Source organism: Anomaloglossus baeobatrachus, chromosome 1 (genome assembly GCF_048569485.1).
Source record: "Anomaloglossus baeobatrachus isolate aAnoBae1 chromosome 1, aAnoBae1.hap1, whole genome shotgun sequence".
NCBI lineage: Eukaryota > Metazoa > Chordata > Amphibia > Anura > Aromobatidae > Anomaloglossus > Anomaloglossus baeobatrachus.
Window position 1 is genome coordinate 74,082,721 of NC_134353.1, and position 26,045 is coordinate 74,108,765.

At 47.5% G+C, this 26,045-nt stretch overlaps 1 protein-coding gene across 2 annotated transcripts in view; it reads right to left on the bottom strand.

Moving 5' to 3' along the window:
• The window catches only part of SORCS2 (sortilin related VPS10 domain containing receptor 2), a 1,328,268-nt gene that overhangs the window by 26,445 nt on the left and 1,275,778 nt on the right, over positions 1-26,045 (bottom strand). For both annotated transcript variants that reach the window (XM_075346856.1, XM_075346855.1), the window contains exons 20-22: positions 16,986-17,119; positions 16,594-16,717; positions 14,632-14,744 (exon numbers count right to left, since the gene is read on the bottom strand). In XM_075346856.1, the coding sequence (XP_075202971.1) occupies positions 14,632-14,744; positions 16,594-16,717; positions 16,986-17,119 (371 nt within the window). The remainder of the gene's footprint in view (positions 1-14,631; positions 14,745-16,593; positions 16,718-16,985; positions 17,120-26,045) is intronic.

The window sequence follows — 26,045 nt, forward strand, 5'->3', positions numbered from 1 at the left end:
AAATAGTATATTTCTGCTATAATTTTAATCATTATTTCTATTTTCTAAATTATTTCTTGAAATACTATGTCCCAAGAATGACAAAAGTATTTTAGGAGTGATACCTTTATAGGCTAAGCTTGCTAATATGATTTTTCTGGTTAGCCTATAAAGGTATCACTCCTAAAATACTTTTGTCATTCTTGGGACATAGTATTTCAATTGATTTTTCTGGCTAACACGGTACCACAATATTACCCTGTATTGCACATCTAAATTATCTCTAAAATTCTGTGTTCCTTTTTTTCTCTTTTTTCATTGTATTTGACTGTTTAATCTTTATTTAGCAGTGTCTTGATGTTCAAAACGCATCTGTCAAAACGCAGGTGAAAAAGCATGTAAAAAGCGCTGAAAACGCATGTAAAACGCGGTAAATACGCATGCGTTTTCAGCGCTAAAGTTCTGTAAAATGCAACTTTGGTCAAATCAATTAAGCCCAAAACGTGCATTTAGAACTGCAAGTAGGAGAACGCAAAGTGCGTTCTTAGCCTTAAGGCCCCGTTACACGCTACGATTTATCTGACGATCTCAGTAGCGATGTGACACCCCCAGGATGTAGGTACGATTTGCCGAGATCGCACATAGGTCGTTTATTAGCGGTCACAAGTAACGATCTCACAAGCGACGCAAAATCGTTCAGAGATATATTGTTTGCCCAAGGCGGCCGTGTGGATGTTGTTCGTCGTTGGCAGGGTGTCAAACGTAGCAATATGTCTGCTGCGTTCCAAACGATGAACAATATTTTGAAAGTGAACGACGTGTCAACGATCAACGATTTTCAACCTATTTGCGATCGTTCGGAGTCGCACGTAGGTGTCACACGCAACGATGTCGCTAACGATGTGACCCCCGACGACATATCGTCAGATAAATCGTAGTGTGTAACGCCGCCTTTAGACCAGGATGATGTAATTTTAAGGGGTTGTCCACGTTATGGACTAAAATCAGGAAAAGCATAAAAAAGTACTGGGAAATGCATTAATACCTACAACCTGCACTGCAGCTCCACTGACGATCTTTGTGATGTGTAAAGAATAGATGTAGTGATGAAATGTAAACCTACAAAATTTACTAAAAGGAACAGTCCAAAGACTAAGCATAAAACCAATCAATTGTGACTCCCTATTATAAATAAATCAAGACCAGTGCAAAGGACAAAAAAGAAAAGGACCAAAGAGATAAAATAGTCAAATACACAAATATATTTATTGATCAAAAAAAGTGAACAAAGTGCACAGTGATGGCAAAATAGAATGGAAAAAACTTTGCCCAGAAATAAAACCAGTACCAAGGCATGCCTAAAGATGGCAGTACAGCCTGCTGTATAGGTTTAATGTTCTCAGTATAATATGGGCTGAAGGAGAGAGGGTGATGTGTAAGGCTAGGTTCACATTACCGTTATTTATGATCAGTCATAATCCGCCGCTCTGATAAACAACGCAATCCGTTTAGCGGATTCCATTGTTCCCATAGACTTGTATGAGCGGCTGATTGCAACTGATGCCCTTGCGTTGCATCCTCCGCCCGACTGATCAGTCGTGGAACGATTAACCGTCGGGCGGCAGGAACGCACCATGTAGCGTTTTTTGAGCAGCAGAATCCTTGTTTTCACTGCGCATGCGTAAATCTTGTGTTTAACCATTCAAATGAATGTCTCTCTCTCTCGGCAGCCGAACGATTAGCTGATCACCTGGAGGACGGCTTCTGTGAGAGATCAGCTGATCTTACGGCCGCCGGCTTTTGAGAGCGATCAGCTGATCTCCCGGCCGCCGACTTCTGTGAGCGATCAGCTGATCTCCCGGCTGCCGGCTTTTAAGAGCGATCAGCTGATCGTTCACAATAGCCGGCCGCTGGGCGATCAGCTGATCGCTCTCAAAAGCAAGCCGGCGGCTGTCTATTGTGAACGATCAGCTGATCGTTCTCTCTCTCTCGTTTTACAACGGAATCCACTTTATCATGACAATGAATTCCAATTCTTGTCATCCGTTGTACAATGCATCAGTCACAAGCGTCAAGCAACGCATGTGACTGATGCAAAACAATGGAAATGTGAACCTAGCCTTAATCACACAAACAATCATTTAAACCACCTCGAAGTGCTTCCCACATAGACAGCCATACCCTAGATAAAGAAGACAACAACTTGAGACATGTTTGCACAGCAGGAAAGAGTCAGGCAAAGTCGGATAACAAGGGCATGGCAACCTCGACGCGCATTTCACCAGGAATGACTTTGTCAGGAAGACTATTGTCTGCCCTCATCCTGAGCAGGCGTTGAACGCTTTCTATGATTGCTCAGTGGCAGATTGGTGCTGCTGCCTACATGCATCTGAGACTATCAGCACCTGTCTGGAAGGGGGACAGCTGTAGTTTGTAACATAGTATGATCACATACCCGGGGCCATCTTCATCATGTAAATGCAAAGATGGCAGCATCCATTGTCCATAAAGCACAATGATGGGCAGTCCGGGGCTTTTATTTGCACAATGAAAATAAATGTCAAGACATTTGTGCTTTTCCCAGGACAATGTAACAGTTTAATGCATTTTCAGATTTTTATCCACAGACAACCCCTTTAAAAGGAATAGCTCCCCGAGATTTTGCAATGTAAACCGAGGACAGCATGCTGCGAGGGTTAAAAATTTAAAGACATCTGTGTTTCTCTTTTCTGTGGGTGGAGCTATGGGTTATTTATACCAAACGGTTTATTGCTCTGTGATTAATATTGTATGACTCAGGTGCACACCAGTATGCTACATCCCCAGCTGTGATCGACACCTCACAGTCAATGCACAATCTCTATAGAGAGCCTGTGGAGGGCGGGGACAGCTTCCAACTATACTACACTCCATTCTAAGATAAAGTCAGAACGGCTGCACACAGTGATCTACCACAAACATGGTTTGTTTCAGAAACTCTTTACCTACATTATGCTGCTCTCAGATGAAGTAGCAAAAACCTGGTGACAGATTCCCTTTAACTTTCACAAATTTTCAAGAGATTGGTGCAGAAAAGAACAAGAGTATCAAACAAATCAGCTGTACAATGAATGAAGCATTTACTGTTCCTTAATGGAAATTGTCAGCAGGTTATTGCTATGTAATCTGACAGCAGCATAATGCTAGGGCTGAGACCCTGACTTCAGCAATGTGTCACTTAGCTAACTGGGTGCAGCAGTAGAGATAGTCACAGTTTGCTGTAGATCTAGCAGAGCTCAGCTGTTGAGCTGTGTATGTCCCACCCACATCACAGCTTTCTGTGTATATTGTATAGTGACACAGATCTAATAATCAGTGGTGGGCATGTGGTTAGACCAGGAGGCATGAGATACCTAGTCCTGTAGTGGTAATCTTCTGCTGATAAAACACTGATTGTATTCAAAGAGCAAAACACAGTAAGGGTACCATCACACTTTAGCGACGCAGCAGCGATCCAACCAGCGATCTGACCTGGTCAGGATCGCTGCTGCATTGCTACATGGTCGCTGGTGAGCTGTCAAACAGGCAGATCTTACCAGCGACCAGTGACCAGCCCCCAGCCAGCAGCGACGTGCAAGCGACGCTGCGCTTGCACGGAGCCGGCGTCTGGAAGCTGCGGACACTGGTAACTAAGGTAAACATCGGGTATGGTTACCTGATGTTTACCTTAGTTACCAGCTCACACCGCTTAGCTTAGCGTGTGCAGGGAGCAGGAGCCGGAACTGGCAGCCTGAGAGCTGCGGAGGCTTGTAACGAAGGTAAATATCGGGTAACCACCTTGGTTACCCGATGTTTACCTTGGTTACAGCTTACCGCAGGCTGTCAGATGCCGGCTCCTGCTCCCTGCACATTCAGGATTGTTGCTCTCTCGCTGTCACACACAGCGATGTGTGCTTATCAGCGGGAGAGCAACAATAAAAAAACGAACCTGTGTGTAACGAGCAGCGATCTCACAGCAGGGGCCAGATCGCTGCTCAGTGTCACACACAGCGAGATCGCTAATGAGGTCACAAAAACCGTGACTCAGCAGCGATCTCAGTAACGATCTCGCTGTGTGTGAAGTACCCCTAAGTGACTCATCACGATAAGAAGAGTCTCTGCCCCTAAATTCCCAGATTACATAGCAAAAAATTGGTGAGATATTCCTGTTAGTCCCACCAAGGAAAATGTTTCTAGAGGACCACTGTCCACCTACACATGTGAAAATCCACTAATAGTTACATTATCACCATTGCACACACAGGATGTATAGTATCATCAAGAAGGTCTAATAGGTTATTTGTGAATCATCCTATAAGAAAATAGAACCGAGGGGCTCCAAGTTCACCTTAAATGGGGTTTTCGTCTGATGGATCTTTGGGGCCTATAACTGTTTCATAGTTTAGGCCCAATGAAGGATATTTTGGTAGTTTGTAGACTCACATTAGGGATGTAACTATAATGATTGCAGACAGGGCTGGCGTCAGCACCCAGTGCACCCGGGCCCTGGACCTCCGGGTGGGCCCACTCACTGGTATTAGTGGCGGTAATCAGTTCTGCGGTCCCCGGGCCAAGTTCCAGGGACCGCAGTTCTCAGACTGTACTTTCCTGGCTGCCTGGCACCGGTCCTGCACTTGTTCCTAGTGTTCAGTGCTAGAATGCTGGGAACAAATGTATGGAAGTTCATCTGTGGGCAAAGCTAGCGCGCCGTGCACTTTTGTCCCACAGACGAAGACAGAGAGGAGCCACAGTGTAGCTCAGAGCTGTATGTGCACCCCTGCTTCCCTCCCTAGCTGTATGTGTGACGCCCTGGGCAAGCCAGGGGTCACAGGTCATCACACCACCACACCCTACACCCCAGTTAGGCACACACAGCTAACCCAAAAATCCTTGTTGCCTTCCTCCAGGAGCTGGTGTTCACACCAGGGGGTGGGCCAGGCGGTTGGCTCCGCCCACCGAGGAGTTCACAGCTCTGGAGGCGGGAAGAACCAGGCAGTTTAGCTCAGGGAGAGCTTGAGTAAACAGTGAAGTGGTAAAGGAGGAAAGTAAGAGCAGTGACAGTTTGGAAAGCCTGAAGCTGGTCCGGCTGTGTGCCCGGACCGTGACAGCAAGGTCAGCAGACGGCGGTGACTGTCTGGACGGGTGATTGCTCGGAGGTTGCTGGAAGGACCGCGGACGGGTGGTGACCTGGCGGTCTGGAGCAGTATACGAAGAACAGTCAGCACCAGGGCAGGGGCCTCTCGGACCCTGGCAAGGCTAGGAGTCGCCATAATTTGCCAAATCTGTCAATGAAGGGGACGTCTGTCTCCAAACAACCAAGTCCCGATTGAAGGCAACAGTCCAACTGTGGTAGAGAGACACCGCCACCGCCAGGGCACCAGTTTCTCAGGGCCAGCGCCTACGGGCAAAGTAGGGCTCCTCCGGCCCATATCCAAGCCGGGGAGCGGGTTACCGGTGGGAACCCATCGCAACCATCATCAACATAGGTGCAGGACAGAGGGACCGTCACCGTCACCTTCTGGGGAAAGCAAGTGCAGCCGTCCGTGGGAACCGTCTTTCCAGCCGTGTGGTTTACCGAGAATTGTGTCACCGTCTCAGGCTGAGTGAGTACCACAGTGCCGCAAGGCACAGCGCTGCCCCCGCGTCCCTGCGCCCACCAGGCCCTGCATCTCCCACCTCATCACTGGGCCCCGGGATCACCAACCCCTACTCACGGAGGGGCAACACAACAACTTGCTGCTTCACACCATCACTCCCGGGATCCCCATGCAGATCAGCAGTAGTGTCAACAAATCAGCACAACCGTGGGTGGCGTCACGGACAATAGACTATATCCCAAAACTCAATCCCCTTTCACTCACGGGCGAGGAGCGCCGCTCGAGACCCCCGGGATCCGGCCCACCGCTCGAGCCACCACTGAGCAGCAGCAGCCGGACCCGAGCAGAGGGGTGAGCGCAGTGCTGACACCCTCCTCCCCGCCCGCGACAACTTGGCGTCACGAACAGGATCTTACCGCTCTGCCGTTGGGTAGAGGTGCGCCTTGTGACCGCCGGAGGTATCCGGCTGAAAAATTTCAGAAGCCGCCATCTTCGGCGCGAAAAGTCCCCGCTCGAGCGTCTTCTCGAGTAGCAGAGGCGCGAAGGCCAAAACCCCGCCCCGATAGAGGAGTGGCTGAAGAGAAGCTAAGGGGGACGGAAACAAGATGTCTGCGCCCGACGGAGCCGCTGGAGGAGCGGTGGTCGCAGCCGCATGTAACTAGCGCTGTAGCGTGCAGGGACGCCAGGACTCTGCTGAAACACGTTCCTGGATCCAGAAGCAAGATGTGCCAGAAGCTCCAGGCCCAAGTCCACTTCATGCTGGCGAAGTGGACGTCGGAGATGAAGGGCCCGGCCGCAACCGTTTGGGCATCCGAAGTGGAGGTGGTCTCAGAGGAGCGGGTAAGCGACCCACGCCCCTATGTCCCCGAGGGATCGGTCGATACGACTGAGGGGCCCGGCCTGCTGCCGTCCACCACGCTACCTCCCTCACTGCCCATGCATGCGGCCAACGCCCCGACCGACCCGTTACCCCTGCCACTGGTAGCGGAGCCCGCAGCATCTGTGGGAGAGGGCCCAGACCTACGGCCCCCGGGCCTTACCTTTACCATCGCCCTGGCACCCGTCCCGGCTTCCATCCCAGCCGCGACGGAGATGATGATGGCCCCGGCAGTCCGCCCGGCCGCAGCGGAGGCGATCCTCGATCAAACGCCAACACCGCAAGTCACGTTGACTGCTCCCAGGCACCGGGCCTCAACTGAGGCACGGGGGGGATGTAGCTGCCAAGCGGCAGAGCAGGCCATGTCACAGCGGGGTCCCTCATTACTGAAGGTGCCGGTCGTAGCCGACATGGAGGGACTCTGGCTGGGTCCGTCCCCCGCACACGCTGAACAGGAGCAAGCAGAAAGTGCTCCAGACTGGGAGCGGCGGCAACAGCAGCTGCGCAGGGAGATCGATGCCCGAGAGGGGTGTAGAGCCGATGTGCATGCCCGCATGTATATGGAAGAAGATCGCCTGCAGCGAGCTACCATTGGGGTCCAGAGCGGTGCACCATGTGAAGGTGGCACTAGAGCCCCACGAGTGGGAATGGACTGTTGAGCCGCAAAAGGCAGCGGAGTGCCGCTGCGCAGTCCCCGTTGGGACCACCACTGAGTTTTGTCTTGAAAGTTTGCAAAATGATAAGTGATCAACTGATGGAGTCACCTGATTGTCTAAACCGTGATTGAGAAAACCGGCCGTTGCCGGCACCGTTGTCCCCGTGGGGACCGTTTAAAAAGTTTGCATGAGGAACTGCTCATGGACAAGCCCGTGAACTTGCAGGGCAAACACAAACGTTAAGTGGCATGTAAATAGTTGTTTACCGTTACCGTTTTCCGCATTGCCACCTCCGGAGAGGCAGGTTGGAGGGAGGGCCCGCAGTAGAGCCGGCTGGGGCCCAGCCACCACAGGAACCGGTGGCTACCCTCTGGAGGGGAAGGACAGATCCCGCTCGGGTAACGTGTGCTGGACTTGGGTCAAGGGGTGCTGGCTGGGCTTTAGGGGCAGCATCAGGGCCAGGTTGCTTGGGTGGGAGAGAGCGGAAACCGTAACCGTAAACCGTTTTGCAATGTTTAAGAAAAGTGCCTCCCGTTATGGGAAGATGTAATAAATGTAAATATGTTACTGTTTTACACTGTTATATATTTTTCAGAAAATAAAACTGGTGTTGGACGGGCAGCCCGCGGACGGTCTGCATTTTGCTAAGGGGGAATGTGACGCCCTGGGCAAGCCAGGGGTCACAGGTCATCACACCACCACACCCTACACCCCAGTTAGGCACACACAGCTAACCCAAAAATCCTTGTTGCCTTCCTCCAGGAGCTGGTGTTCACACCAGGGGGTGGGCCAGGCGGTTGGCTCCGCCCACCGAGGAGTTCACAGCTCTGGAGGCGGGAAGAACCAGGCAGTTTAGCTCAGGGAGAGCTTGAGTAAACAGTGAAGTGGTAAAGGAGGAAAGTAAGAGCAGTGACAGTTTGGAAAGCCTGAAGTTGGTCCGGCTGTGTGCCCGGACCGTGATAGCAAGGTCAGCAGACGGCGGTGACTGTCTGGACGGGTGATTGCTCGGAGGTTGCTGGAAGGACCGCGGACGGGTGGTGACCCGGCGGTCTGGAGCAGTATACGAAGAACAGTCAGCACCAGGGCAGGGGCCTCTCGGACCCCGGCAAGGCTAGGAGTCGCCATAATTTGCCAAATCTGTCAGTGAAGGAGACGTCTGTCTCCAAACAACCAAGTCCCGATTGAAGGCAACAGTCCAACCGTGGTAGAGAGACACCGCCACCGCCAGGGCACCAGTTTCTCAGGGCCAGCGCCTGCGGGCAAAGTAGGGCTCCTCCGGCCCATATCCAAGCCGGGGAGCGGGTTACCGGTGGGAACCCATCGCAACCATCATCAACATAGGTGCAGGACAGAGGGACCGTCACCGTCACCTTCTGGGGAAAGCAAGTGCAGCCGTCCGTGGGAACCGTCTTTCCAGCCGTGTGGTTTACCGAGAACTGTGTCACCATCTCAGGCTGAGTGAGTACCACAGTGCCGCAAGGCACAGCGCTGCCCCTGCGTCCCTGCGCCCACCATACCCTGCATCTCCCACCTCATCACTGGGCCCCGGGATCACCAACCCCTACCCACGGAGGGGCAACACAACAACTTGCTGCTTCACACCATCACTCCCGGGATCCCCATACAGAGCAGCGGTGGTGTCAACAAATCACCACAACCGTGGGTGGCGTCACGGACAATAGACTATATCCCAAAACTCAATCCCCTTTCACTCACGGGCGAGGAGCGCCGCTCGAGACCCCCGGGATCCGGCCCACCGCTCGAGCCACCACTGAGCAGCAGCAGCCGGACCCGAGCAGAGGGATGAGCGCAGTGCTGACACCCTCCTCCCCGCCCGCGACATATGTGCCCCTCTCAGAGGTGTATGTGGCCCCCACCCCCCAAGCTGATTGATCCACCACCCCAAAGACCAGTATAGGCCCCCCAGAACTATATGAGCCACCCGCAGAGCAGTATAGGTCCCCCAGAGCAGTATGCCCCCTCAGAGCTGTATGGGCAACCCCCCAGAGCTGCATGGCTACCCCAGAGCAGTATGGGCTCCCCAGAGATGTAGGTGTCCCACAGAGCTGTATGGGCCCCTAAAGCTGTATGGGCCCCAACCCCAGCAATATGTATGTATCCCAGTAACGTGTATGCCTCCCAGTAATGTGTATGTGAACCTCAGTAATGTGTATGCCCCAGTAATGTGTATGCCCCCTAGTAATGTGTATACCCCCCAGTAAGGTTTATGCCCCAGCCCCTTCTGTGATGTATATACTGTAGCCCTCAGCCCCTCCTGTGATGTATATACTGTAGCCCCAGCCTTCCCTATGATGTATATACTATAGACCCCAGCCTCCACTGTGATGTATATACTGTAGCCCCCAGCCCCTCCTCTGATGTAGATACTGTAACCCTCAGCCCATTCTGTGATGTATATACTGTAGCCTCCAGTCTCTTTTGTTATGTATATACTGTAGACCCCAGCCCCTCCTGTGATGTATACACCAGTCTCACTGTACATGGCCATGTCTGTTAAAGTGACATCCATCATGCAGCATGCCCTGCCCATGCCCATGCCCCGGAGGAGCTGGATGGAGAAAAGTGTGGAGGTGAGTGAGGCAGCTGCCGGCGGCTTCCCCATTTTAAAAATCTCTCTGTGTATGTGTGTGCATGTTTGATGTGTATCTATGTATGTCAGTGTATATGACTGTGTGTACGGTATATACAGTGTTTATTTATGTGTGTGAATTTGTCTTCAAATAAGTATCTAATGTATATGTATTCCTGTATGTGTACGTCTCTGTGTAGGTGCGTGTGCATGGGGGTAAATTGGAAATACTTCTTAAGTAATCATTTAATATAATGGAAAAAGCTTCTATTTCTGTGGTTAGGGGCCTTATATAGACAAAAACTTAAAATGACATTGACAGCAATAAAAATACTTTCTAGGTGTAAAAGGACCAGAAATGGACTTTTATTAAACATCTGCATAAGCAAACCCGAAACTCTCAGTAATGCCAAGTTGAGTTTCCAGGATTCCTCCTGCGCCCGGAGCCCGAGTCACGCAGCGCAGATCTTCTGACAATAATAAACCTCGACCTGAAAATCACATTTTGGAGCCGAGAATCGCACATTTTTAATCTAATTTCCAGACAAACATTAGTCCAGACAGTGTAGAGGTGCAGCTCTGCCAATGCTACATAATCTGCATATCAATCATGTCCTTGTTTTTTTTTTTTCGTTTTTTTTGCAGGGGCACAAATCCAAATAATAAAGTCTCCAGTAATGAAACTTCCTCATCATCTGTCAATATGGACTCCGGCTCCCGGGATGAAAATGAAGCCTGGCGTACATGCACACAGCCGGAAATATGTGATATTAGGGTTTAGGAGGAATATTGCTCCGTCCTGTAATGAAACTTGATTATTTTGAAATTTACAATTAGTCTTCATGCAATCGGCAAACTCTGTACCGGAGCCCACAAGGCTCCCATAGATCTGTAATATGAGTCTTAAAGGGGTATTCCTATCTAAGAAAGTAATAGGATATATGATAGCATTATGATTAGTGTGGCCTGAAATCTGAGATCCCCACCAATATTGTCACATTTTTAATTTGCTTTTAAGTATTTTGCACCTAAATAGTGAAGAGTGTTAAAGGGAACCAACCAGCAGGATTTTTCCATATAAAGTAAAGACATTGCCATATCGGCGCTAGCATGGTGATTGAAATCATACCTTCACATTTCAGATTAGATCTTTGATTTCAGAAAAAAATCATGCAAAAGATCCAGAAATTGGTGCATTCTGCAATTGATATGTACAGCGTGGTGTGGCTTTGTGGGTCGGGTCCTCTGTGTGAATTCCTCCTCCGGTGTTCTCCTGGCTTGCCCCTTTTATTTATTCACATTTTGCGTTGCGCCGCCATTGCTGCTGTTGGCAGCGCGTGCACATTGCTAGTGTAATGACGACTTCATTACAATGGCGCTGGAGTCAGCGTATATGCCTACAGCGATCTCCGGCGCCATATTATTCAACACATTATTGAGAAGACTATGAGTGGCATCGGAGCATGCACAGATGAAAAAAAAATAAATATATCTGCGCATGCGCCAATGCCACTGATAGCCTTCTCCACAGTGTCTTCAATAAAATGGTGTAGGAGATCATGGTACACACATATGTTGACTCCGGCCATTTTAATGAAGACATCATTACTCTAGGAATGCGCACGTGCCGCCAACAATGGCGAAACTTGAATAAAGAAAAGGGAAAAGCCAGAAGGATGTCGGAGGAGAAATGTACTCAGAGGATCCGACCCACAAGGGCCCGCCCCGCTGCACCTTTCAGTCAAGGAATGCACCAATTTCTTGACCTTTATGAAGGTTTTTTTTCTGCAATCAAAGATACAATCTGAAAAGTGAAGATATGATTTTAATCGCCATGCTAGCACCAGTATGGCACTGCCTGCACTTTATATGGTAAATTCTGGCAGTTGGTTCCCTTTAACAGCTGAAAACTCAGTTTTTTCAACTTAACAGGTATATAGACATGTTTATATCCTGGGGCTGGAAAACGGCACCAATCTAATACTGAGTGTTTTTGCAGTTGCATCTTGTCTGGACATACATGCTAACTATTTAATATTCACATCTGGGAGGAGAATCCATTTTGGCAATAAGTACACCCCTTCTGAAGCCACACTCTCCTCTCCACGTCACCCAGTTCCACCTGCCCATCTCCAACACCTTCACACTCATTCCCCTCATCCATTCCCAATTTACCCTCATCCCTGCATAAAGGAACCTCTCAGAATAGCTGGTTTCATCCTTTTTCTTTGCAGGTTTGGCAGGGCACCGAGATATGTTGTCTCTTCCAAGAGTTTGAGAGGTGTCTCCTTAGGCCAGAGTCACACTTGTGAGTGCCTCGCATGTAACTCGCACGAGTTTCTTATTGAATCACCCGGCACGGCTGCACACTCTGCTGCAGGAGCGAGTCGGCTGCATGTATCTCTAAGCAGCTGAGACACTCCTGTCCGAAGAGTGTGCAGCCGTGCCGGGTGATTCAATAAGAAACTCGCGCAAGTTACATGCGAGGCACTCGCAAGTGTGACTCCGGCCTTATTCTGTGAGACTCATGCAAGTTCTGGGCAATCCTCTGTGAGCTCAGGCTCTGTTCTTTTTCTTGTTTGTTCCAAAAATGGAACGAATTTCCAAACAGAATAAATAACCCGTTTAATCAGTTATGAAAATAGACACAGAGGAGCCAAGGTTTATTATATTGAGGTTCGGATGGGTTTCATTTCCTAGACTAGAAGATATACGGTAGATTCGTATGCAATTTTTTTTCCGTTGTTTAAAAAAAAAAAAAAGACACCAAACAGATGCCATAATAATAATAATAATAATAATAATAATAATAATAATAATAATAATAATCAATGAAGATCCCCCTGCTCCTGTCTGAATAACTGATGCAACAGATCCGATATATAGTATAGGAGGATAGATAGGGGTAAAGGACTTGGGCATAATAGTAGATCCCAGATTCAACAAGAGCCAACAGTGTGGTGCTGCAGCTAAAAAGGCCAACACAATTATGGGATGTATCAAGACAAGCACTGAATCTAGATCAAAAGAGGTAATTATTCCCCTATACTCTGCCCTGGTCAGACCCTCCTGGAATACTGTGTACAGTTATTGGTGCCCCAATTCAAGAAAGACATCGATATATTGGAGCAAGTCCAGAGAAGAGCAACCAAGATGGTAGAAGGTCTGCAAACCATGTCATATGAAGAATGGCTAAAAAAAACTAGGGATGTTTAGTTTGCATATGAGGAAGCTGAGAGAAGACTTAATAGCGGTCTATAAATATCTGAGAGGTCACAGTACAGAGGGAACCACCCTATTCTCCTTAGCTCAAGGAAGTACAAGAAGCAACGGGATGAAACATAAAGGAAGGAGATTCAGATTAGACATTAGGAAAAACCTTCTGACAGTGAGGAGAGTCAGAGAGTGGGACAGGCGACCACGGGACGAAGTGTGGGCAGTCAGAGAGTGGGACAGGCGACCACGGGATGAAGTGAGGGCAGTCAGGGAGTGGGACAGGCGACCACGGGAGGAAGTGAGGGCAGTCAGGGAGTGGAACAGGTTACCACAGGAGGAAGTGAGGGCAGTCAGAGATGAACAGGCTACCACGGGAGGTAGTGAGGGCAGTCAGAGATTAACAGGCTACCACGGGAGGTAGTGAGGGCAGTCAGAGATGAACAGGCTACTACGGGAGGTAGTGAGGGCAGTCAGAGATGAACAGGCTACTACGGGAAGCAGTGAGGGCAGTCAGAGAGTGGAACAGGCGACCACGGGAGGTAGTGAGGGCAGTAAGATAGTGGAACAGGTTACCACGGGAGGTAGTGAGGGCAGTAAGAGAGTGGAACAGGCTACCAAGGGAGGTAGTGCGTTCTCCATTGATGCAAATCTTCAAGCGGAAACTTGATAATTATATAGCTGGGGTGATTTAGGAAAACCTGCACTCGTAGGGGGTTAGACCCGATGGCCCTTGAAGTCCCTTCCAGCTCTACAATTCTATGATTCAATGATATCCATTTTTGGAAGAAACAAACGGAATCTTTGAATGGACATTTGAACAGAGTCTAAATACATTGGCAGCATCAATATTTCTCTTAGCCTGATGGTTTGATATGTGAGCAAATATAATCCATTTTGTTCTTATAAACCATCTCGTCTTATAAGTAAATGATGTCATAGGTCTCAGCTAACACTGATGGGCGGGGAAGTTTCACATTTCTATACACACCCCTGTGGCTCTTATTGGTGTATAGTACTGGAGAAGTTATTTCTTTGTTTGGGATACTATATAACCTAGTCACATGATGTAATAAAGCAGAAACTTTCAGTACACCACAAAGTTTGTGTGCTGCATTGATTTCCCAAGCACTTGCAATACAAATATTAATTTTCCATTCCAATGGCATAGAAAAAGTGTATTTCGCTCACAGGTACCAGTAAAGGTAAAAGGTATCAAAGGTTTGTCTGGAGGGGATACAACTAACATTGTTATCTTTCTGTATTGGAACTGTATGAATGATTGGACTAGCATCTTCTCTTTTACTGACAGAGAGCAGAGATCTTGCAAATGGTGAGGAACGGAGACACAAAGTTCTGTATATCAGAAAGTTGTATTAGGCAATCAGAGTCAAGAATGTAACAATCCAAGGCAGGGATGGAGATCTGGAATAGATCACTGTGATCATACACAGGTGTTGCAAGTCACAGTAATATATATTATACATATTTTCTTTCTGACTATATTGTCTTGACAATTTTCCCAGTAGCGTTACAGACAGCTAAGTGAATAATGGCAGCGTCTCTTCTCTTACAACACGGCAGATACATGAGTGCACGGGGCCAAATCTGCTCTACACAAAACCTGGGAGTGTGGACTAGTAGTCTGGACCAGAATGGACGTCATCATTTTGCTGGGATTCAATCTATATCCCTACGTACCTTTGTAAGTAGTCGAGTTACCACTTGTCCGATGTCTTCTCTCCACTCTGGGATGTTGGGATTATACATGTCCAGGTGTTTGCTGAATGCAAGTGGAAGAACCTGAAACTCATCTGAAAGATATCACACACAAAATCCATCAGTCACTTTCCAACATGACACTACGTCAAGAGAGAAAAACTTTTGTGGCATTCACAACCCATTATTTACTATGTTTTGTAAAAAAATAGAATTTGTAGGAAGTGGCCACTGAAGTGTAAAGGCTACTTTACACACTGCGATATCGGTCCCGATATCGCTAGTGTGGGTACCCGCCCCCATCTGTTGCGCGACACGGGCATATCGCTGCCCGTGCCGCACAACATCGCCCACAGCCGTCACACATACTTACCTGTCCGGCGACGTCGCTGTGACCGGCGAACCGCCTCCTTTCTAAGGGGGCGGTCCGTGCGGCGTCACAGCGACGTCACTGAAACGTCACTGAACCGCCGCCCAATAGCAGCGGAGGGGCGGAGATGAGCGGGACGTAACATCCCACCCACCTCCTTCCTTCCGCATAGTGGCCCGGAGGCAGGTAAGGAGAGCTTCCTCGTTCCTGCGGCGTCACACGCAGCGATGTGTGCTGCCGCAGTAACGAGGAACAACCTCGTTACTGCTGCAGTAACGAGATTTGAGAATGGACCCCCGTGTCGCCGATTAGCGATTTTGCACGTTTTTGCAACGATGCAAAATCGCTTATCGATGTCACACGCAACGGCATCGCTAATGCGGCCGGATGTGCGTCACGAATTCCGTGACCCCAACGACTCCGCATTAGCGATGTCGTAGCGTGTAAAGCCCGCTTAAGGCTCTGTGTACATGTGTGTATCTGCTCAGATTTTTCTGAAGCAACAAAAACTGTGCTGACAGGAAAAACGCTGCGTAAAGTTAGTGTGTTTTTGATGCATCTTTACATGTACTTAAAGGGAACCGATCATGTGAAAAAACGCAATTAGCCTGCACTGACGGACTGATAGCCGGACTCAACCCACGCTGACACCGACGCTATGACTGGAGGCCGAATGCTCCCAGATGGTATAAAGTTATTTCTTCCCGGCAGCGAGGCTCTAAGTGTCGGCGCTGGGCAGGTTCAAAATGCTATTAGCCTGCACTAAATGAGTGATAGCCGGGGTTGCAATTCCAGCAGCCACTCACTATACTCAAGAGGTACGTCAACCCGTGCCAGCGCCACCGCTATAACTGGAAGCCAAATGCTACCAGGTGGAATAAAGTTCTTCCCGGCATTGGGGCTCCAAGTGCCAGCGCTGTGCAGGTACAAAATTTTATTAGCCTGTAATGACTGACTGATAGCTGGGGGCCACTCCGGCACCACTGCTATGACTGGAGGCTGAATGCTAATGGGTGGAATTAAGTTACTTTCCTCAAAACGCTATTTGCCTGCACTGACTGACTGATAGCCGGGTACTCGTAACTAGTGATGAGCGAGCACAACCATGCTCAGTACTCATAACTAGTGATAAGGGCACTACCATGCTTGGGTGCTCGGTACTAGTAACTAGTGATGAGCAAGCACTACCATGCTCGGGTGCTCGTAACTAGTGATGAGCGAGCACTGCCATGCTCAGATGCTCGCTACTAGTAACTAGTGATGAATGAGCACTACCATGCTCGGGTGCTCGGTACTGGTACCTAGTGATGAATGAGCACTACCATGCTCGGGGGCTCAGTACTTGTAAGTAGTGATAATTGAGCATTACCATGCTTGGGTGCTCAGTACTCGTAACGAGCAGTCAGAAGCTTTGACAGGCTCGACTTATATACCCAGTATAATGAAAGTCAATGGGAAATTCGAGCATTTTTCTGGAAAATCTTTGAATGATAACATGGGAGTGGGGGGTTTTTGGAGAGCTAAGGGAAGACAGTTCCACTACCTTAAAATAATCATAATGAATAGTTTCTCACCAAATACTCTGATGACTTTTGAGTCTTGCAGCATAGAGCTCCAGTATATCACCTGCACCGTCACCCTGAACTCCCCAGCCTCAGAAAATCTGGTCACGAGGTAATTGTCCAAAGTCAAAAATGGCTGAAAAGAACACATAAAAGTTAATTTAACATGTTACATTAGAACTAAATAGAGTAGAAAAGGAAGTTGCTAATATAATGGTGCCCTGCATCTTTGACTATTCTGCATGATGTTACAGAAGTAAACTTCTGGGTTTTTTTTTACATTACTATTTTGCAAGACTGAACTTTTCTGGTTCAGTGAAGGAGAAGTAAACCACTCGCATTAATGACCTTCAGGATCAATCTGTGTTAAAACGGACGACAGCAACATAAATATCAGCTTGTACCTGCAGGTTATTTCCAATCCACCAGTAGTAGACAGACAGGTTTGCGATGCTTGGCTGTATAACAGCTGACAAATTCACTGCTTGGTTTTTGCCAGCGACTGGCACCACTTCAAGATGCAAAGCCTGGAGAGGAGCTGCGAAAAAAGAATTCACATTTTTTATTGCAAGCCTACCACAAGACATAAAAAAATCTGCAAAAAATCTGCAACAAAAGTCATCAGTCCCTGCTGCATCTAAACTGCATGGTATGATGCATGGACACAATGTAATTACAGTCTAGCTGCATATGGATTTATCGATTGATGTACATAGCTTGCCTTTTTCACCATAGCAGGACACCGAGATAAATATCACATGGCAGATATGACGCACCTGTCATGCGGTGTTCTGCTGTAATCTCATCAGGTGTCTTGCTGTCTTTAGACTCTGTTCACACAGCAGAATCTTACACGACACCTGGTGCCGTTGAGTTAGTCTGTCAGAGCCGGGCGTTGACCAGTTTTGTGCTCACTGGTGATTAGTATAGCAGGCTTGTGAATTGCTGCTGGCATCACAGGTTGCTGAAGACCTATCACAGCCACCTACGCCCTTTAAAAGATGGTGGCACCTGGTTCCTCATGCCAATTATAGCGCTAGCTTTGCTCCAGCGATACTGGTACTTGTGCATGGTGATCCAGTTATTGTTGAGTGCTATTTGGTGTGCATTGGAAATATCCTTGTTGTTTTTTTATTTCCTCCCTGTACATAATTTCTTCCTGAGCACGTATTATCTTTTTCCCTGTGCGTGCTTGCAGTGAGTTTGAGTTTTGGTTTTCCCCTGTCTGTTGGTATTTGTGGGATTCATTACTCCTGTCCCAGCCCTCCCCAAGGGTGAGGACAGAGGGTGTTATACCAGGGCAATTTAGGAGTCAGGTCCAAACCTCACCGCCATCTGGCGTACCTCTGGAATAAGGGACAGTTTAGGGTCCATTGTCTGAGGGCCAGTCTAGGTGCCCCTACTCCTACCCTGTTTCCATGAAAATATTATATTTATATTTTTTTGCCCCGATAAAAGCACTAGGTCTTATTTCCGAGGGAGGGCTTATATTTGGGGAGACATGGTTTGGGGTAAGTTTACCCCCCAAAAAATGAAGATATCCCTTCCCAGGATCGTTATACTTACCAGACCCTAGGCGTCTGTGTGGCTCCCAGATCCTCCTGCGATCCTCGGTGGGTGCTCCCAGCAGGTATGCTGCACACTGCCTCCCCTGCTTCTGACCGACACATACATCAGATCACACATACACGCACACATCAGATCATATACATACAGACACACACACACACACCATATATCACACATACAATCTCGTGTGCACACTCACCGCATCCGGTGATACCAATTGCTTCCGGCCAGCAGAGGACTCTTTGCTCTCTTAGCTCTATATGTTTCACTCGTAGGTCCTGGAAGCTCCACTGCACAGTGCACAGTGTCACAGGTCCTTACGCCGCCAAGAAGCAATCGATATTGCTGGAAGTGGGGACTGTGTGTGTGTAATCTGATGTGTGATTGTGATTGTGTATGTGTGTACCACCGCGGGTCCTTGATGCTTTCCACTACTCTCGTTCAGCATCTGGTGAGTATGATTGTGGGGTCTTCTCTCTTCTATCTTCTTTCTTTTGGGGGTTTACGCTTTCTATAATGAAGTGTCCTGCAGTATTCTTTAACTTTTTTAGCTGCATGTATACTTCATTATTGAACCGCGACTAGGTCTTATTTTCAGGGATGTCTTAAATTCAAGCCTTGCAGAAAACTCCTGCTAGATCTTATTTTCAGGGGATGTCTTATTTTTGGGGAAACACGCTAGTTACCGTATCATACCCCATGATAGCACCTTAGAACTTTTTTTTTTTATGTGCCTAGAACCTTTACCTTAGACCTCCGGATGGAGCTACATTTTACAATGCTCAATGATATGCTATTTAATAATGGTGATGAGGAAATTGCGGTTTTCCTTACCCACTATTAAGCTTCTGGTCTGACTTTTCTAAACTTAAATGTAATTTCTGTAATTTTATACCTTTATCGCACATGTTTCGCATCCATATGTCTTGCAGAAAAGACCAGATTATACACGAGCTATGTCTTCATTGCAGTGAAATGTTTCTCGATCTGAGGACCTTGTCCAGTGACTTCATTGTTGATTTTGTCCATAGTTATTCTCTTATTGACTTCTGGTGTTGCTGCTGCATCTTGAGTGATAATTGATTCGAGTAGGATGAAGTCCTTTACAACTTCCAGTTCGTCGTCCATCTCAAAGGTGTCCTGGTCATACCTGGCAGTAGTCAATATCTTTGTCGTCTTTGTATTGAGTAGGAGTCCCATGGTTGAGCCTTCTATCTTACCATTCCATAATGAGTCCTTCATTCCATCTACGCTTGTTGTAATCAATATTGTATCATCTGTGTATTTAAGATTGTTGATGATTTGTCCAGCAATGTTGATTCCTTATTGCTTGTCAGCAAGTCCAGCCTTCCTGAAAATAGGTTCTGCATACAAATTGAAGTGAAATGGTGACAGGATGCCGCCTTGTCTGACGCCTCACTCTACTTTCATCTACTCTACTCATCGTGTTCCATTTGAACTGTTGCTTGCTCCTTGTTATATTCTTCACCTTTTTCCATTTTCCATCTAATGTTAGCAATTACATCTCTTATTCCTCTGCCTTTTCAGAATTTTGCTTGTTCCTCTGACAGCTATTTGTCAAATTAAGACTGTAGCCGCCTTTGTAGGATCTTCAGTAGTATTTTGCTGGCTTGAGGTATGAGCACTATAAGCCAATAGTTTCCACAGTGGGCAGCATCTTCCTTCTTTGGAATAGGAATAAACACTGATCTTGTCCAGTCTTTGGGCCATTTACCAGTTGTCCATATCTGTGGACATAGGCATGTGATGGCATCAACTGCTGCTTCAGAAGACTTTATTAGCTCTTCTGGAATATTGTCACATCCAGGAGATTTGTTTTTTTTTTGACAAAAGAAGTTGTTGCTGCGATAAAGCTTCTAAGATGTTCAGTTCACTACCATTTCCAGTCTCAGTTTCTTCCCACATCACTGAGTCGTTGTTGTAGCGTTCTTGTGCTCTGTGTATTCTTTCCATCTTTCCTTGATATATTCTGGCTCAGTTAGTTGTTCCCGTTGTCGTCATTCAACATTCCCACTCTTGGTTGAAACCTTCGTTGTATCTCTTTGATCTTTTGGTATGCCTTCCTGGTCTGGCCCTTCAGATGTTCCTTTCAATCGCTGTACATATCTTTTGGTAATAAAGTTCTTTATCTGCTCGAATGGCTCTCTTTAGTCTTTTACTGATATTGTCTGCGTTCTGCTTGTTACCTTTTGCTCTTGCCATTCATCTGTCTTCGATGATCTTTAGGGACTTTTCTGTTAACCATGGCTGTGGGGAGCTCTTCTGCCACTTTTTTATGTTCTTTCTGACTTCCTATACATATGTTTATTTTGTATGTATTGGAACAACACAAAAAAACAGGGAAAAAAAGGCAAAAATTGGACATAATTTTACACAAAACTCCAAAAATGGTTTGGACAAAATTGTTGGCACCTTTCCAAAAATGTGGATAAATTTGTTTTGTGGGAAACTTTGTTTCAAGTTTGTAATGCTCATTGAAAATCACTGTGGCAAGTAACAGGTGAGGGCAATGTAAAAATCACACCTGAAACCAGATAAAAACAGAAGATGACTCATTCCTTGCATTGTGTGTCTGTGTGTTCCACACTAAGAATGGAGAAGAGAAAGAGGAGAAGAATACTGTCTGAGGACTTGAGAACAAAAACTGTTGAAAAATATCAACAATGTCAAAATTACAAGTCTATCTCAAAAGATCTTGATGTTCATTTGTCTACCTGCACAACATAAACAAGAAGTTTACAATCCATGGCACTGTAACATATCTCCCTGGATGTGGATGGCAGAGACAAATTGATGAAAGGTTGTAACACAGGATAGTCTGGATGGTGGATAAGCAGTTCCAACTAAGTTCTAAAGAAATTCAAGTTGTCCTGCAGGCTCAGGGTGCATCAGTATAAGCGCAAACTATCCATTTTCTTTTGAATTAAATTAAACGGTATGGCAAGAGACCCGGTAGGACCCCACTGCTGACACAGAGGCATAAAAAAGCTAGACTGCAGTTTGCCAAAATGTATGTGAGTAAGCCAAAATCCTTGTGGGAAAGAATCTTGTGGACATATGAGACCAAGATAGAGCTTTTTGGAACTCACATCATCCTTCTACTGTTTACAAAAAAAATGGAATAAAGCCTACATAGAAAATAACATAGTACCTACAATGAAATATGGTGGAGGTTCAAAGATGTTTTGGGGTTGTTTTGCTGTCTCTTGCACTGGGTGCCCAGACAGTGTGCAAGAAATCAGGAAATCTGAAGATTACCAAAGGATTTTGGGTCGCAATGCAGTGCCCATTGTCAGTTAGCTGGGTTTGTGTTCAAAGTCATGGGTCTTCCAGCAGGACAATGACCCCAAACATACGTCAGAAGCCCCCAGAAATGGGTGGAAACAAAGCGCTGGAGAGCTCTGAAGTGGCAACAATGAGTCCGGATCTAAATCCCCTTGAATACTTATAAGAGATCTGAAAATTACTGTGGAGTTGAAGTCACCCTTGAAATATGAGAGACCTGGAGCAATTTGCAAAAGAAGAGTCCAAAATTCCAGGGGAGAGGTGTAAGAAGCTTATTGATGGTCATAGGGAGTGATTGATTGCAGTTATTTATTCCAAAGGATGTGCAACTAAATATTAAGTTGAGGGTGCCAACAATATTTTTTTCTGGCCCATTTTTGGAGTTTTGTGTGAAATTATGTCCAATTTGCCTTTTTTTTGTGATACTCAAATACACACAAAAGGAAATAAACATGTATAAAAAACCATATGTGTGATGGGGTCCTTCTCCCATGTCACACAATCAACAGAGCGAGAGATAGCTGTACAATCCAAAGAGCATTTATTCCAAGCAAATCAAAATGGTCCATAACATAATCCACAAAACAGAGGGTATAATTAGTCCAGTAACACAAATATAGTCTGGTAAGCGATAAATGTCCAGGAGAATAGTGTTCCCCCGTGGTCCCCACATAGCTTTCTCATGAGCCAGATCAGACACCCCCATACTTAGCACTGACGAGGGGCAAGCACCCCGAAACACCGTGTCTGCAAATTGGGATTCTGATCTGGCTTATATATCCTGAGTCATATTGCAAAGGATTGTTGAAAATCCACTTGTGACTTTTAGGATCGCTACTTCCAATAGGTGGCGCTGTGCTAGAGTTTGTCTCCTTTACTGGAGAGACAATTTGAATATTTCCTAGAGGGGCGTGGCAGCTATAAGTCCCCTTACCTGGCAGCCAGACTGGCTTGCAAAGTCTCCTTAAGGAGAATAGTGTTCCCCCGTGGTCCCCACATAGCTTTCTCATGAGCCAGATCAGACACCCCCATACTTTGCACTGACGAGGGGCAAGCACCCCGAAACACCGTGTCTGCAAATTGGGATTCTGATCTGGCTTATATATCCTGAGTCATATTGCAAAGGATTGTTGAAAATCCACTTGTGACTTTTAGGATCGCTACTTCCAATAGGTGGCGCTGTGCTAGAGTTTGTCTCCTTTACTGGAGAGACAATTTGAATATTTCCTAGAGGGGCGTGGCAGCAATAAGTCCCCTTACCTGGCAGCCAGACTGGCTTTCAAAGTCTCCTTAAGGAGAATAGTGTTCCCCCCAGGTCTCTCTGAGAAGCCAGTTTCTCCCAGAGGATCAATCCTTCCCTCTTCAAGTTCTCAAACATACTGATTCATCCCCCCAGGTAAGCAAAGTTAGGTGGATTCCATGCCCCCTCCCCCACACCTATCCCACCCTATCCCACCATCACAACCTCTCCCTCCTTTTTAATAAGTGAGTACGCCATGACGTCTACACAGACCTCTAGCCATCCCACTTAACTCCATGCTGCTCAGCTGTGGATAGTCTATGGTTCTTCTTGCCGGGACAGTCCATCAGCATTCTGGTGTTCGCTTCCACGCTTGTATTGGATGGAGAAGCTGTAGGGTTGGAAGGACAAGCTTCCCTTTGTGTCCTCCTTCACTCAAACTGTGTTTCCTGCACCCACAAATCAGCATTGTAGATCTCCCACATCATTTCCAAGGAGAATATCTGCAGGCAGACCGCTCATCACTCCAACCACACATTGCTTGACCACAAAGCCAGTCCAGATCTACAGTCGTCTTTGGGATATTCCTCCTTTGTCCTCCAGCCAATTCAATAACAATCCCTGGTCCATGTATCACCTCTGGCCGAACCACCCGGGGATCAGTTTTTGTGAGAAATGCCCCAGGAGTCACAAAATCCAATAACTCTCTGTCCATCCAGCACGACCTCCTGTAAGTGCTTACTTTGATGGTGAGAGGAACTCGGGGCTGTGGCTCGCACCCTAGTGGCCGACCATGAGTGTCTGAGTCATTAGGCAAGTTCACTTGAAGGGATGAGAACTCTTCCCACCTTGTATTTGGCTGTAGAGCATGAACAGGTCGATTTGATGCAAGGTCATTCCTCAATCGACCAGCAGGGCAAGTGTTTTGCAAATGCCCAGGCTGCCCACATCGAGAACATCTCCTCTGCGTCATACTCCTTCTAATGTGCATTCTGTAGAAGGCAGTAGGAGAACCTGGTGACAAAGGCCGAAGGCCATACACTCCAACAGGGGCATCTATGGTGCAGGGGTCAGTGGTCCACTCCGGTGGAGGTGGTGGTAACTCTTCCTTAGGCGGAATGGAATGCACAAAATGCACTGGACGAGATGGAGGTGCGTGGGGGTCCCTCCGAGTCCTTGCAGGACAACTGGATTTCAGGTGCCCAGGTTGCCCGTACCCATAACATCTCCTCTCTGTGATTCCCCCAGGGTGTGGTCAGAACTATTGGGGCCCAGGATTCTGTGCCAAGGTTGTCATCGGCCTGTGGCTGGTTGGAAGGGCAGATATAACTGGAGAGGGTCGGGGAGCAGGAGAAGGCTGTGGCTTATTGTCCAGAAGCCCCCTCTATTGCGGCCTCATCAGCCAGGGTAGAAGCTCTTATCCAAGGTGCACATTGTGCGCTCTCTAACCCACTCCCGTATTTCTGAGGGACATTTGTAAAGAAATTGTTCTATAAGAAATTTCTGTATAACATCTTCCACAGTGAAGACATTTTCCGCTTCCAGCCATCTCCGACATGACTGGGACATCTTATGGGCATACATCCTAAACGATCCCCCTGTGGTGCATGGGAGGTCTCGGAACTGTGCCCTTTGTGAGTCTGGGGTGATAGCATGATAATCCAGGATAGTCCGTTTTACAATGTTATATTCCCGGTTCTGCTGAGAGTCAATGGTGCGATGAGCCTCTGCCAGGCTTCCATTCAGGAGTCCCACTAACAAACGCACCCAGCCAGAGTGGGGAACCTACAACATGACACACTGCTGCTCAAAGTCCTTGAAGAACCCTTCCACATCTCTGGAAGCCTCATCAAATGGCTTGAAGTCCACCCGGGTGATCCGTACATGCTCCCGGATCGCTGAGTTTACACTCCAACTCACATTACTTCCTCTGTTGCTTCTTGTCTCCGCTGTGCTCGGCGAGCAGCCTCCTCCTTATACTGCTGAGATACACCTGGTCCCAGAGCTGCCATCTCTTCTTCAAACCACACCAACCACTGGCTTTTTGGGGCAGGGATCCCCATCCCTAGTGCTTGTCCGTCAGACATCTGGGAGGGGGTGGACTGGCTCTCACCCATAAGTAGGTCAATTAAGGCTTCTATACTCAGTCCCTGGTAGTTTTGGCCCACTACTTTGGCTCTCTCCTTTAGACTGGATGCGGTCCAGTTTTTGTACTCACTCTGTGTGTGGATCTCCATTGGGCTGTGCTCTGTTGATCCCACTGCTGCCACCAGTTGTGACGGAGTCCTTCTCCCATATCACACAATCGACAGAGCGAGAGATGATGGAACAATCCAAAGAACATTTATTCCAAGCAAATCAAAACGGTCCATAACATAATCCACAATACAGAGGGTAAAATTAGTCCAGTAACACAAATATAGTCTGGTAAGCGATAAATGTCCAGGTCTCTCTGAAAAGCCAGTTTCTCCCAGAGGATCAATCCTTCTTTCTTCAAGTTCTCAAACAGACTGACTCATCCCCCCAGGTAAGCAAAGTTAGGTGCATTCCATGCCCCCTCCCCCACACCTAGGGACAGAAGCGCTTCAAGGAGTTGTAACCCTCCAGACAATATAATGTACACACAAGCAATACAAATAATGGACAGTGAACCATGCCTAAACATTAACCCACACAAAATGGTACATGACCCACAATATCCCACCATCATAATATGTAATTGAAATCATTTTTGGGGAAAAATACTTCATTTTCTGGAACAATTTGAAGGGGACTTATGCCGGCGTCACACGGGACGATCTATTGTGTGATCGCACGAGCGATCATACTCGCCCCCGTCGTTTGTGCGTCACGGGCAATTAGTTGCCCATGGCGCACAAAGTCGTTAACCCCCATCACACGTACTTACCTCCCTGGCGACGTCGCTGTGGGCGGCGAATATCCTCTCCCTGAAGGGGGAGGGACGTTCAGTGTCACAGCGACGTCACAGCCAATAGAAGCGGAGGGGCAGAGATGAGCAGGACGTAACATCCCGCCCACCTCCTTCCTTCTGCATTGCCGGCGGGACGAAGGTAAGCTGTGTTCGTCGTTCCCGGGGTGTCACATGGAGCGATGTGTGCTGCCTCGGGAATGATGAACAACCGAAACACAGAAGGAGGACCGACAGTTTGAAAATGAACGACGTGTCAATGAGCAATGATAAGGTGAGTATTTTGTCTCGTTCACAGTCGTTCAGAGGTGTCACATGGTACGATATCTCTGACGATGCCGGATGTGCGTCACTAACGACGTGACCCCGACGACATATCGCCCGATATATCGTACCGTGTGACGCCGGCATAACACTTTT